Here is a 15,067-nt window from a genome sequence, read left to right as displayed (position 1 = left end):
GCTGTGGTTCCTGGGGTTGCAAAGAGTTGAACATGACTGAGCACGCGCATACACAGTAGTAATTTTGGTGACAAGGTAAAGCATGACGGCTGCTTTATCAGTCAGAGCAAAATGCCTTAGAAAATACCTTTAGAATTATTGCTTAGTATATACAGTTTAATTTGCTTAGCTGTTTTTGTTCTTTTTTTAGAAGTTGGAGAAGATTTTTTGTAATGAAGTCCATCTTGTATTATTGAGACAAGAAAGCTGTAATTAATATGTGAATATGTCCACTTTTGAAAGATAGAAAAGGAAAACCAGTTATTGACCAGAGCGTGACTTCTGTCCACCAATTCACAATTTATTGTAAATTTAATTTTGTCTTGATGTATATCACTTATTACTTGTTTTACCTTTCTGTTTTTTAGTTCTTTCATGGTTTGTTCGATGAAAGCATCTCCTTTTTATGTTTTTCTTCTTTTTAAAGCCCAGGCACTCATAGTTTTACCCTTTTATTTTTATAGAATGCATTTAGGACAAAATAAAGCATGTATTATCCCACTGCTTGTCTCGCTTACATATTTTAAGGGTAAAGAAGACAGGTATTCTGGATATTTGCTTGTGTTTTTCTCTTCCCTAGTCTCCATGAATACATGACTTGATTTATCTTGATCAGCCTAGTAACTTGCTCCACATTTTTCCAAAAGTGCAAAGCAGTTTCAGCTAAAAATACACATATCAAAATGCTCCAGAAGTTGTGGCCACAGCTCAAAAATGCTGATCAATTTTGAAAATCTAAATCAACCTCGGCCATGAAACCAAGGGAAGAACCTTTGTGGTGTGGGACAGATTTCCAAAAATTCACCACAGTCCTGTTCTTAGCTGGAGTTTGTGCTGATGTTGCCAGACAACTGAGGAATAGATGCAAAAAGCAGGAAGCATTATTGAATTGAGCCCTAGTGCCAATTTGGGAAAAGCAAATTAAAATGTAAAAGAATATTTTTCCACTCCTGGCGTCTCAACACAAAATGGCAAAATACATGGTTGCTGAAAAAGTCACAGAAATTGTTAATATTGCCAGAATGGCTAATTTTGTCAAGAAAATCTCAGTCCTTTTGTGTTAAAAATGCATATGTATTTAGTTAAATCATTTTCTTAACCCAAATGAAATAGTTCTAATTTAGAGATCAAAAAAACAAGTCAAAATGTATATGCCCTTAAGTGAGAGCAGTGTTCTGATGTAAATGACCATGTGTGTGGCCTGTTTCAATGGCTTTTGTTTTTCAGGTGCACTTAAAGAATGGATGATGATGATTTTGGTGGTTTTGAGGTATGTGCTATTATTTACCTTATTTTACTTATGTAATTGTTTTAAATGTTTTATTAATCATTGATGTTCATGATCCTTTTTTGATCATTTTGAATGTAACTCTGGAATAAAAAAATGAAATACAGAAAAATTAAAATATATTCCCTCTGAAAGTTAAAATTGATTTATTATTATTGAACACTTGATCATACCCATAGGAATGTTTTAAATTGAGGTAATTAAGTGCTGCTGGTGGAAGCACTAAAGAAGAGATTTGAGAAATTGTCAGCAGATGATTCTGTTGGGATACATGTCTATTAGGAAATACTTGTGAGATGAGGGATGAGTGTTGAAGATCTGGGACCTATTTTCATGTTTATACCTGTAATGAGTTGATTTAATGTGTTAAGTACATCACCTTTTGGTGGCTTACAGAGCTAATTAGTGTGTTTGTGTTGTTAGATTATTCTCTCAGGTTTTAGTTGGATGCTTTGTAAGGAAATTGTTAACTGAAGAAGCCCTGTCTTTTCCTTAATCCTTTTCAGTATGTGTTCATTTTATTGAAATATTTTGTAACCCAGTTATTTTTATGGAGCCAGTATAGTCTTGCAGGAAAATCTCTGGATTAGGAGTCAGGATGCCTGAGCTCAAGTCCTGGAACTACCATCAAGTGAGCTCTGTGATTTTTTTTTTTTTCTTTAAGAAAGACTTTTATCTAGTTTGGAACTTGGTGAAAAGGAGATTGTTAAAGATAGTGACTGTAACTGATGACAGTACAATAGGAGAAATGAGACATTAGTATATATTCAGTGTTCTGAATGTCATGAAAGAATGGTATGAGTTTATTTTAGGTTAAGATCAGTTTCCCTCCTGTTGCTCTTTAATATCTGTTAATATGGAAATAATCAGAATATGAACTTACCTATTTTCTGCATTTCATCTAAAACTTTCTGTTTAGCACATTGATATGCTTTCTGCATTTGCTTTAGTATTTTGGGTTGTCGGGTGACTGAATCTTATGTTTCTTGATTTATTTTATCAGAGAACTCAGAGTAGATAGTATTCTCTAGAGTAACAGTTATACTTCAGTGTATAGTCAATGGATCTATTCCTTTGACTATTACACAGGTACAGTACTAACCAACCATTCCAATTTAATTATGGTTGCTAGGATTCTTTCTTCTACATTCTGCTGTAAAAATATGAAAGGTTTCTATCCTTAGGTATAGAAACCTTTCTGGGAGGAGACATCTGAAGATCAGTTAAATACATTATGATTCTTTACTCCTAGATACTTTAGTGTGTGTTAATATTTCCTAAGAATAAGGATATTCTTTTGCTTAACAACAGTGCAATTATCAGTGTCAGTGAATTAAGCATTGATGGAATATTCTGAAATTATTTTTAATACAGTTAAGAAAATAATTGTATTGTAATTTTAGAAGTATTTTTAGTGCAGAAAAATTTGAAAAACGACTAATAGCCAAATGAATAAAAATTGCCGCTAGAAAACCTTGTTTTTAATTTGTTTTTTGTCTTTCTTACCTTTTTTCTAGATAAATATATAATTTTTCCTAGACAACTACTATCTGTATTTTTATGTGAACATATTTTAGATGTTATTAAGATTTTTGTTCCTAAAACATTTTTAATGGTTTTAGAGAGTTCCAGTATATGAGTAAAAGATGATTTATTTAATCAGGTGTCTGGTAAATGTTTAGATTGTATCCAATGATTGCCTATTATAAGTAACCATTTGGTATACATCCTTTTGGGTAAATTTTTGCAATTATATGTTTAGGATGAATTCTTAGAAATGGAATGTCTAGGTCAAGGAATATGCAGTATTTTTATTTTATTTTATTTTTTTGACCTTCCCTCATGACTTGTGGGGCTTCCTAGGTGGTAGTATTGGTAAATAATCCACCTGCCAATGCAGAAGACTAAGAGAAGTGGGTTCAATCCCTGGGTTTGGAGGATTCCCTGGAAAAGGGCATGGCAACTCACTCTAGTATTATTGCCTGGAGAATCCCATGGACAGAGGAGCCTAGCAGGCTACAGTCCATTGGATCATAGAGTCAGACATGACTGAAGTGACTTAGCACATTTTTCATAGTTTGTAGAGAGTAGCTTCTGTATTCAACATCACTCAACTGCTGTGGCAGATTCCCTCAGTTGACTTGTCAATTGCCCAATTGACTGTCTTTGTGGCTGACAACTCAATGCAGAATCCAAGTTGAAATTCTGGTCCTTTTTTTCCAATAGCAATTTTCTTGTGACCTGAACAGTTAAGAGAGAGAAAACTTTTCACTTTTACCCACAAACTCAACATTCAGTAATTGGCTGTCTCATAGTTTAAAACTGTTTAAAATGAGGGTTTAATTTAAATGTCAAGTTTAGGAGTTTTCTAAATGTTGAATGCTGGTAAGTCCAGCTGGTCTATTATTAAAGTGAAAGTGAAAGATGCTCAGTCGTGTCCAACTCTTTGTGACCCCATGGATACAGGGAATTCTCCAGGCCAGAATACTGGAGTGGGTAGCCTTTCCCTTCTCCAGGGGATCTTCGCAAGCCAGAGATCCAATCCAGGGCTCCCGTATTGCAGGTGAATTCTTTACCAGCTTAGCCACAAGGGAAGTCTGGTATATTATTAAAGCATATGGGTAAATCTTGTTTCTTTAATCTCTTTTTGATCTTGTGATAGTTAAATAAAAAGATTTAATGTCTATATTTTTGAAGAAAAATAATGTATTTTTCCTATATACATAGGTAAATATTGCAGGTTCAGAAATGAAACTGTGAGGATATGTAAAATAAAATTTCATTGACAAGAAATATATCTGAGTAAGGAAGGAAAATTTAACTCAAGGACAGAGCACAAGCACTGGGGGCAGTGACTAGTGGTTGGAAGTGGTAGCACTGAAGACTGAAAAACAATTTAGTATTCAAAGGAAATTTGAAAATGTGTAGCGTATTACAGCAGAGAAGGCAATGGTGACCCACTCCAGTACTCTTGCCTGGAAAATCCCATGGATGAAGGAGCCTGGTAGGCTGCAGTCCATGGGGTCGCTAAGAGTTGGACACGACTGAGCGACTTCACTTTCACTTTTCACTTTCATGCATTGGAGAAGGAAATGGCAACCCACTCCAGCGTTCTTGCCTGGAGAATCCCAGGGACAGGGAAGCCTGGTGGGCTGCCATCTGTGGGGTCGCACAGAGTTGGACATGACTGAAGCGACTCAGCAGTGGCTACAGCAGCGTATTACAGAGAATTATGCTTGTAGAATTGGGAGGCTTCATTGCTTAAATAACATTTCTACTTTTCAGATTTTCTAAAATAATTTTGCCTTCGTTTTATAGGCTGCAGAGATTTTTGATGGAGGAAATGGGGAAACCCAAACTACATCTCCTGCCATTCCCTGGGCTGCTTTTCCTGCAGGTAGTATAGAGTAACTTAGAATGTTTTTCTTATTCAATACTTTTGCCTTTCTTTTGAAAGCACCTTTCTACCTTTGCACTTTGCCTTCTTTGATCTGATAAATGGAATGACCCAAATTTAACCTAGTTTTTTGCGTAACTAATTATGAATTGCATAACAAATTCTGAAATGGTGGCTTGAGGCATGATTCCAAAAATGATACCATCAGCATTAAAATGGAATTAAAGTACAATTTGCATTTCCAAATTTGTTTTAGTTTTAGAAAGGTGAGATGCCAAGTAATTTTTTAGTGTCCAGTTCATTAATTAAAGACTTCTTAATATTCTAAAGATTATTTGTCATCCCCCACAGTATTTAAATTTAGAAGTATTTCTATAGGAAAATCATTCAAAAATATTAAGAATTAAGTCATCTAAGAAATGAAATACAAAAATAAATTCCATTATTGAGAAGTATTTTGTGGAAGACCTAATGTTCAGTATTAATATAATTCATATCTAAATATTATTTTGTGTTTTCTTTTTTCTGCCAAATTATTATAAAGTCAGGAGTCAAAGATGAAAATATTCTTTAACAGGTCTGTCTCAGATTATTAGAATTATTCATTTTACAAATATTTTTGAGTACCTTTTATGCATGAGACACTATGCAGACATGTCCTTTACTTCAAGGAAAGACAAGGCAAGCATATGTATATATGTAATATGAAGCAGATTTGTGATTTGGGAAGAATGATGATCATCCAATTTTTTGTCATCTATTCCTTTAGTAAATGTTACTTCATGCCTCAAATGAGTCAAGTATTGTCCTTGAAACTGGTTATATATCGTCTGTCTGGGCTTTGAAGGATGAATTTAATCTCAATAGGCAGAGATAAGAATGAAGAAAGATTTTGAAGGGAGAAAAATGCATGGAATAAAGGTGTAAATGTGGAAAAGAGGATGGCACTGTTAGGATGCTCATTTTTGTTTGAGGGGTATAAGTGTTGTTTCCTTTGCCTCAAATTGCTCATCTTTTTCCTACTGCTGCTCTCCCCCACACCCTTGCCATATAGACTCATGTTTGTTTTATGTATTGTTTCTTACTTTATTATTTCTTTTTCTGGGAAGTTTTCCCAGAGAACCTTCTCCCATCTACATGTACCTGTTTTCTGACTTTCATGTTAGACTGTAAGTTATGTAAGGCTGCATCTATTTGTTCTGTTGTTATGTTTTAACTGCTGAACATAGTACCTGGATTGTACTTGGTCCTTTAATAAAAGAAGAAAAGGAGTGAATGAATGAATAAGTAACTGAATAAATGACTAGACTAGGGTGACAGCAGGAGGTGGGTAGGAAGACTAGATAATATATTTACATAATGGTTGAGGATTTTCAGCACGCCATTATGTATTTGTTTTTTGTGAAATAGGTAGGGCAGCTGCATTCTTCCCATTGTTCAGATAATGAAATGATAGCTTATGAAAGTTTTGGAGTCTGATACAGATAAATATGTTTAGGAATGAAATCTAGACTTTCAGGTTCTTGTTTCAGTTTATTGTCAGGAGCTCTGTCTTTTGAGAAAAGCATCAGCAGGACTGTCTGTCTGACTGATTGCATGTTTGGGTGAAGGAGGAGTCAGAGTTGATTTTTAAGGTTACAAGACTTGGTTCTAAAAAGGATAGTATTACCATGAAAGAAATAGAGAATTTAAAAGAGTTGGTTTGGGACAGTATGAGGCCTTAATTAATTTGTCTTAGACATGTTAATTTAAAGTACCTAGAGTTCAGGAGAAAGGTGGACTGGAGGTCTTGGTTTGGTGGTTTTCCCACTGATATGACAATTGAAGTTGTAGGAGATCACAGTGGGAAGCCGCATATAGAACGAATAGAGTTAAGTAGAGAAATTTAGATGCCCATAGTTAGGGAACAGGAGGAAAAAAAGAGACTTGAGAAATAAGGAGAGTATGGAATAGTGCAACACAGACATCAGACATAGAACATTTCAAATGGTTTTGTAAATAAAGACTGAGTTGGCCTAGTGTGCCTAGTGATTAGTCTGCTATAGGGCTGGCAGTCAGTTAGAGGATGATTTCCTTATAGCAACTGGGATAATTTGCCTCTGAGACTATCTGTTTTAGCTGTCAATACTGTCAATCAAAGGAGGTACCTAGGGACATGCATTTTTCTGTAATATTAGCGTCATTTACTTAGTGGGATCTTTTAAAATACTAGATTATATGCAGTGCTGATAATAAAATTTAAAAATTATAGAGTAAATGAAATGCACATGTTGCTTCTTCACACAGATTATTATTTCTAGGCCCATCTCTCCTTATGGTGAGGCATCTAATTAATGATACGTGTATATGCACTTCCTTAATCATAGGAGTTGGAGAATGTAGGATGTGAATGAATATGAAATTATGAATCTCCTTTTTAATTCCTGCCTTTACTCTTAGTAAAACTGGGATAAATATTGCCTCATTTCAGTAAAAGCTATTCAGTGAGAATTGGTATAGAATTTAAAGACTCAAGAGAGTTTTCTATAACAGGTTAACCTGGGGTATCCTCTAATGCACATTAATGAAGTCTCCTTTATATACATTTGGGAAGGTCCCCTGGAGGAGGAAATGGCAACCCACTCCAGTATTTTTGCCTAGAGAATCCCATGGACAGAGGAGCCTGGTGGGCTACAGTCCATGGGGTCACAAAAAGTCAGACATGACTGAGCGACTACTGCTGTACTGCTATTCAGTGAGAAGAATTGCCTCAAGCATTCTCCTCTCTCCTTCATAGCCTTACCCTCTAGCTTGTCTCCCTGGCTGTTGTTTGAAGCCTATGAATCAAACTGTGATCTACATTATGTTTCTAGATGATGTCTGCTACTGTTTGCCATTGCTTCTGGTTGTCATACCTAGGGCAGGTATGACATCCCCTGTCTGCTTACTTGAGTCTTATTTTTCTTGTTAAAAAAATACAGTTCTCACTGAATTTGTTCCATTTCTCATAATTGCTTCTTGGTCTGAGCTACTGTATCATTTTTTTTTTTTTTCTGTCTCATTTCCTTGGCCCTTGGCATATACCAATTTGTGCCTTTTAAAATTTATAAATAATAAAAATTTAATAAATAATAAATATGGACTATTTCTCATTATATGCATTTAACCACAATTTTAAAAAAGAGCTGACTCATTTGAAGAGACTCTAATGTTAGGAACGATTGAAGGCAGGAGGAGAAGGGGATGACAGAGGATGAGATGGTTTGGATGGCATCACCAACTCAATGGACATGAGTTCGAGTAAATTCCGGGAGTTGGTGATGGACAGGGAGGCCTGGCATGTTGTAGTCCATGGGGTCGCAAAGAGTCAGATACAACTGAGCGGCTGAACTGAACTGAATTAATGATTTATTGGAATATATTTGATCTACAGTGTTGTGCTAGTTTCTGCTGTACAGCAAAGCACATCAATTATACATATACATATTGAAATATCCACTCTTTTTTAGATTCTGTTCCCATATAAGTCATTACAGAGTAATGAATAGAGTTTCCTGTGGTATACAGTAGGTTCTTATTACTTACCTATTTTATATATAGTAGTGCATATATGTCAATCCCAATTTCCCAATTTGTCCCTTTCCCCACCATATTAATCAGTTTTGTGTCCAATTCAGTATTTTTAGTTATATTCATATTGTTGTGCAACTAATTTCTAGAACTTTTTCATTTGTAAAACTGAAACTCTTTAGCCATTAAACAATAACTACCCAATTTCCCCTCCCTGCAGCCTCTGTCAACTCCCATTCTACTTTCTATCTTTATGGATTTGACTACTCTGGATATCTCATATAAATAGAATCATCTAGTATTTTCCTTTTTGTGACCAGTTTATTTTACTTTAGCATGATACATTCTCAAGTTTCATCCATGCAGTAGCATGCATCAGAATTTCCTGACTTTCTAAGCCTAAATAATATTCCAGTGTGTGTACAGACTACATTTTGTTTATGTGTTCATTTGTCCATGGACACTTAATTGCTTCCTTTGGCTATTGTAAATAATGCTGCCTTCGACATTGGTGTACTAATACTTTTAAAAATATTAGTTTTTCAGTATGACATTCGTCTCTGCATGTCTACTTTAGTCTAAGCCTTGGAGGGCAGGGACTATGTTTTAAGGTTTTTTTGAATCCTAAGTACCTAGATAGCATTGTGCCTTGCTAATGAACAGTGCTTGGTAATTGTTTCTTGATAATGAGTAGAGCAGATTTACTTTCAAGTAACTCTTTTTGATTATTTTAATTCTTTGAGAGTATTTAAATAGCCTGTTAATCACAAGTTAAAGGAAGGCAAACTTAAGTTTTCCTTAAAAATTACAGTAATCTAGAAAAAAACACCTGGAAATCTTAGATAATTATTCAAGGATGGCTAACAAGCTGTTTCGTCTGGAGCTCAGCTAACTTTCCTGGTCATTCCACATTTAGACAAATAACCTGGGGATAATGATTGACAAGAGTAGTCACAGATTCTCAGAAAGTGAACAGCTATTTAGCTATTTTTTTATTTTCATTTTCTCCCCTGGTCCTACAGTGTGTTGGCAGGTAACAGTAGAGGACAGCAGCAGTTAGGCTGAATTTTAGTTCAAGATGTAGGAGTGTAGAAGCAATAGTAATAGTATCCAGTTCTTTTACCTCCTTTTAAAAATATTATTTTTCTAACGTTTTCCCAAAGAAAAGTCATTCCAGATTTTGCATATCATAAGATATCAGTAATTTTTTGAATTGGCTTCTTTTATGAACTGTACTTTTTCAGAAAAACAATTTTTTGGCTGAGAAATCTATTTTTTCAGAATCATTTTTGAGCAATTGACTGTCTTTTGTAAATTTTTAGAAGACTGGTAATACTCTGCTTTTTAGAAAAGTAACTTTTTGAAATGAATGTCTATCTTCGAAATGAATGTCTAACTTTTGATATACATATGTTTGTGTTCCTTTATACAAATGCAAATGTATACACACGCACACACACACACATAACACGTGTAGACATATATTCCACTTTTACCTTGATTGCAAATTACCTTTCCTACTGTACTCTTTTGAAGGAAGGATTTTATCTTTTCTTGACCTTGCAAACTCTAAGAACATTAGACTGTTAGTCTTAGTTTGGCTTTTATATATTTTTTATTATGCTTTCTGAATTCAGCAGACTCAAAGTTACAGAATCCATGATGTTTATTTAAGTTAATTATTTAACTTGTTTGTTCATTCATTCGCTAATGCACTCATTTATCACGTTTGAAAATATACTGTATATCTGACACAAAGTACCATGTGCCGTGGACCAACTTATGCCACTTTCAGTGATACCGTATGAAAAGAGTCATCTCAAATGACGAGATGGTCTGTGAAATGTAATGTTAGTACTGGCAAGTGATTTTATCAATAACTTTAGCTTCAAATCTATGATAGAGGTTGCACGAAAAGTATATTAGGTCAGCAAGTATCATCATGATGCCGTTGTCTTCAATGTGGATGGTGCTGTTTCAGAGGCAAATGACTGCCCTTTTTTACTTTTAACTGTATAAATGTAAATTGCCTAGAAGGTGAGGTCCAAGGCAAAACCTTGAATACTGTCCTTTCCAATATGCTTCCAAGTTCCTTGCAGCACTACACAGACCACATTAAAATGCATTAACCATCAAAGGTAAAAGCACGTGGTCCAGACAGATAACTTTAATCCAAATTAGCTCCTTCAAAACAGCTTATATAGGAAGCAACTAAACTGTCTTTCACAAGCTGACTCTTTAGAAGGAATAATGGGAGTTGGACCAGCAGATGTTGAACCGAATAACTTAGATGTGGTTCACTTTGCATCTGGAGCTATTTGCATACAAAGCCAACAGGAAAGTTCAAACATTTTTCTCAAGACATTGGCAGAAAGAAACCTGGAAGACAGATGCCTTTTTGATTTCATGGTTCAGTTTTTCCATTCTCCATTCTCCTGGCCAGGAAAACCTAGAACAACAAATCGGTTCTTTTATTAATATCCCATTACTCTCCTTGCTAACCCTGTTTTTCCAGTAGAATCTGTGTTACGCATCTATAAGAACTCAGAACCTGAGTCCACACATTTTTTGTTTGAGAAAAAGTTGTGATATTTTCTTTCAGATTAATCTGTGGTTTGCACACAGGGATAGTAAATATTAATTGAATTCATTGGTCTGATCTATCTTTGAGGTAAAATTTGAAGATGACCTACTACATGTTCACCTACTGTATTATGATAGGCAGTAAGGGTGATGTTTGAAAACTTTCCATTGCTTCTACTTTATATCCACATTGGATATTTTTTGCCAGGACATCAACTGGATTTCAGTTGTAGTGTAGTAATTTTATAATATTGTTACACTGGATGTTTGAATGGAAGGTTGCCAGTTAGCTTCTTTTTGCTACTTGCATTTTTTTCTCCCTCCCTAGATTTTTAACTCACCTTTATTTTTTCTGAAGTCAACTTTATAAATGAGGACTAAAATGTTTAGCTTCTATAGAGGTATGAATTATTCCTGTACATATATTAGGCCTTATGTGGATTTTCAGTAATTTATGCAACTTTTGTCTTCATTAATGCATATAATAAAGAATATAAAAGTGATATTTATTATGACCTTGAAGATTAGGTTTATAATGTGTTTTAGAATCCATTATCTCTGACACTGAATGAGGAGTTCTGGTTTTTGCGTTTAGCTAACTGTGTAACTTCTCTGAAACTCAATTATTTAATCTATAAATTGAAGGACTAGATGATATCTAAATGTCCTTCCAGAGTTTGAGCTCCACGTTTATTTCTAATTTTTTTCTGATTATAGTGTCTGTAATATGCGTAGCCTCCAGTAGGTGAATCATACCACCTCATTTTTAACTGCATGGTCCCACTGACACAGTGCTGATCTAATTACACTTAATCTAAAAACATAGCTGTAAACCTAGAACACAGATGTCACTATAAAGAACTATAATACTGAAGAGAAACTTTTCTATGCATTTTAATTATTATCAGTTACTGTTTAAACTGATTTATTTTCCGATATTTTATGGTACAGTCTGTATCTCTTCTGTCTGATTCTGAGCTTGCTTATTAAAAAGACAGTGGTTTCAGCAAAGGAAACTGTAAGGAAGATGAAAAGACAACTCTCAGAACGGGAGAAATTAATTGCAAATGAAAGAACTGACAGAGGATTACTCTACAGAATATAAAAGCAGCTCGTGTAGCTCAATATCAGAAGAACAAACAACCCAGTCAAAAAATGGGCAGAAGATGTCAACAGACATTTCTCCAAAGAAGCTATGCAAGTGGCTAATAAACACGTGAAAAAATGCTCAAAATTGCTTATTATTAGAGAAAAACAAATCAAAACTACAATGAGGTGTTACCTCTGGTCAGATTCTCCATCATCAAAAAATCTAAACAATAAATGCTGATATGAATGTGGAGAAAATGGTGCGGGGGGCGGGCCGGAAATCCTCTTGTACAGTTGGTGGGAATGTAAATTGATATGACCACTATAGAGAGCAGTATGGAGATTTCTTAAAAAACTAGCAATGTAATGTGGCAGTCCCACTACTGGGCATATACCCTGTTCAGTTTAGTTCAGTTGCTCAGTCCTGTCTGACTCTTTGCAGCCCCATGGGCAGCAGCACCCTGAGAAAACCACAATACTGAAAGACACATGTACCCTGGTGTTCATTGAAACACTATTTACAATAGCCAGGACATGGAAGCAATCTAGATGTCCATTGGCAGATGAAGGGATAAAGTTGTGGTGCATATATACAATGGAATATTATTCAGCCATAAAAAACCAAATTTTAGTCACTTTCAATGAGGTAGATGAACCTCTAGTGTTTTATATCATTTCAGTTCAGTTCAGTTGCTCAGTCGTGTCCGATTCTTTGCAACCCCATGAATTGCAGCACGCCAGGCCTCCCTGTCCATCACCAATTCCCGGAGTTCACTCAAACTCATGTCTGTCGAGTCGGTGATGCCATCCAGCCATCTCATCCTCTGTTGTCCCCTTCTCCTGCTCCCAATCCCTCCTAGCATTAGAGTCTTTCCAATGAGTCAACTCTTCGCATGAGGTGGCCAAAGTATTGGAGTTTCAGCTTTCGCATCATTCCTTCCAAAGAACACCCAGGACTGATCTCCTTTAGAATGGACTGGTTGGATCTCCTTGCAGTCCAAGGGACTCTCAAGAGTCTTCTCCAACAGCACAGTTCAAAAGCATCAATTCTTTGGCACTCAGCTTTCTTCACAGTCCAACTCTCACATTCATACATGACTGCTGGAAAAACCATAGCCTTGACTAGATGGACCTTTGTTGGCAAAGTAATATCTCTGCTTTTTAACATGATATCTAGGTTGGCCATACCTCTCCTTCCAAGGAGTAAGCGTCTTTTAATTTCATGGCTGCAATCACCATCTGCAGTGACTTTGGAGCCCCCAAAAATAAAGTCTGACACTGTTTCCACTGTCCCATCTATTTCCCATGAAGTGATGGGACCAGATGCCATGATCTTTGTTTTCTGAATGTTGAGCTTTAAGTCAACTTTTTCACTCTAGAGTTAAGTAAATAAGAAAATGAAGAACAAATATTGTATATTAACACACGTGGAATCTAAAAACTAGTACTAATTTTTGCAGGGCAGCAGTAAAGACTTAAACACAGAGAACAGACTTGTGGACACAGTGGAGTATGGAAAGGTCAGGATGAATTGAATGTCACATTGAAACATATACCTACCATATTTAGAATTAGCCAGTGCATATTTGCTGTATGACATGCAGGGAGCTCTGTGTGGTGCTCTGTCATAATCTAGAGGGTTGCAGTGGGGTTGGAGGAAGGTTCTAGTGGGAGGGGACATATGTATACCAATGGCTGATTCATGTTGATGAATGGCAGAAACCATCACAATATTGTAAAGCAATTCAGTTCTGTTCAGTCGCTCAGTTGTGTCTGACTCTTTGCGACCCCATGGACTGCAGCATGCTAGGCCTCCCTGTCCATCACCAACTCCTGGAGTTTACTCAAACTGATTTCTTTCAGGATGGACTGGTTGGATCTTCTTGAAGTCCAAGGAACTCTCAAGAGTCTTCTCCAACACCACAGTTCAAAAGCATCAACTCTTTGGCACTCAGCTTTCTTTATAGTCTAACTCTCATTTCCGTACATGACTACTGGAAAAACCATAGCCTTGACTAGATGGATCTTTGTTGGCAAAGTAATGTCTCTGCTTTTTAATATGCTGTGTATAAAGCAATTACCTCCAATTTAAAAAAATGAAAAAGAAGAAAAAATAATGGTTTGATTTGGAATATTATAGAATACATGTAAAAATGTTTGTAATAGAGCTTTATAGAAATTTTTTCCACATTATTAAAAATGATGAAGGCTTGGCAGTGACTCTTTTCTCTGTAAGATAAAGGTAGTGTTCTTACTCTTGATGACAATGCTGAATTAACCAACAGCAATAGCAACCAAAACTTAGGCTCTGTCTGGCTCAATAACGCTAGAAGTTTTTGTCAAATGTTCTGATAGGAATATGTACATTTCCTTATGGGTCTCCTTATACATTACACTAATTGACTCAGAAAGTAAACTTCTTATTCTTTGTGACAGATAGGGAGACATACACATATGTGGTAAAAATGCATGAAATAAAAGGGAAATAATGTTAAAGATATACAGTGAGCATTTCTTCTTTTTTGGTAGGCCCCTAGTTCCACTCCCTTGATATAACTTATTTACACTTTTTGTTGAAACCCTCCAGGTATCTGCCAGGTGTATATAACGTGAATGTATCCTCCTCCTCTCCTGAGATAGGCATAGCATACTGTACATATGTACATGCTATCACCTCCTGCTTTTTTCGCACACCAGGAGATATTGCTACAGGAGTACTTGTCGATCTTCCAGATTCTTGTTAGTAGTTGCATGACACACTTTTCAATGGATGTGCCCTTAGAGACGTAACCAGTTATTTTACTGTCAGTTTTTTTCTGTTACAAGTAGCCCTAGAATGAATTTTCTTGTATGTATTTTCGCTAAAGCTGTTTTAATTTAGCTGATAATATTATATTGTTCGTGTATCTTAATGGAAAGATTAGTTAAAATTAACATATTTCATTTATTAATTTCACTAATATGAGCAGAAGGCAAACATTCTCTTACTCTAAATAATGTCAAATTTTATATTTATGTAGCCATATATAAGAAAATGTTGGTCACATTGGTTGCATAAAATGACCACACTCATGGTAATTTTATGAGTATGTGCTTAGTCACTCAGTTGTCTCCAACTGTTT

At 35.5% G+C, this 15,067-nt stretch overlaps 1 protein-coding gene across 4 annotated transcripts in view; it reads left to right on the top strand.

Annotated features, from left to right (window-relative positions):
* Nucleotides 1-15,067, top strand: part of CCDC91 (coiled-coil domain containing 91) — a 412,799-nt gene that overhangs the window by 94,941 nt on the left and 302,791 nt on the right. For all 4 annotated transcript variants that reach the window (XM_018048369.1, XM_018048367.1, XM_018048366.1 and 1 more), the window contains exons 2-3: nt 1,267-1,309; nt 4,646-4,724. In XM_018048369.1, coding sequence (XP_017903858.1) covers nt 1,284-1,309; nt 4,646-4,724 — 105 coding nt within the window. In that variant the 5' untranslated portion in view covers nt 1,267-1,283. The remainder of the gene's footprint in view (nt 1-1,266; nt 1,310-4,645; nt 4,725-15,067) is intronic.

Source organism: Capra hircus, chromosome 5, assembly GCF_001704415.2.
Source record: "Capra hircus breed San Clemente chromosome 5, ASM170441v1, whole genome shotgun sequence".
Classification (NCBI taxonomy): domain Eukaryota; kingdom Metazoa; phylum Chordata; class Mammalia; order Artiodactyla; family Bovidae; genus Capra; species Capra hircus.
This window is presented reverse-complemented; position numbering and strand designations above follow the sequence as displayed.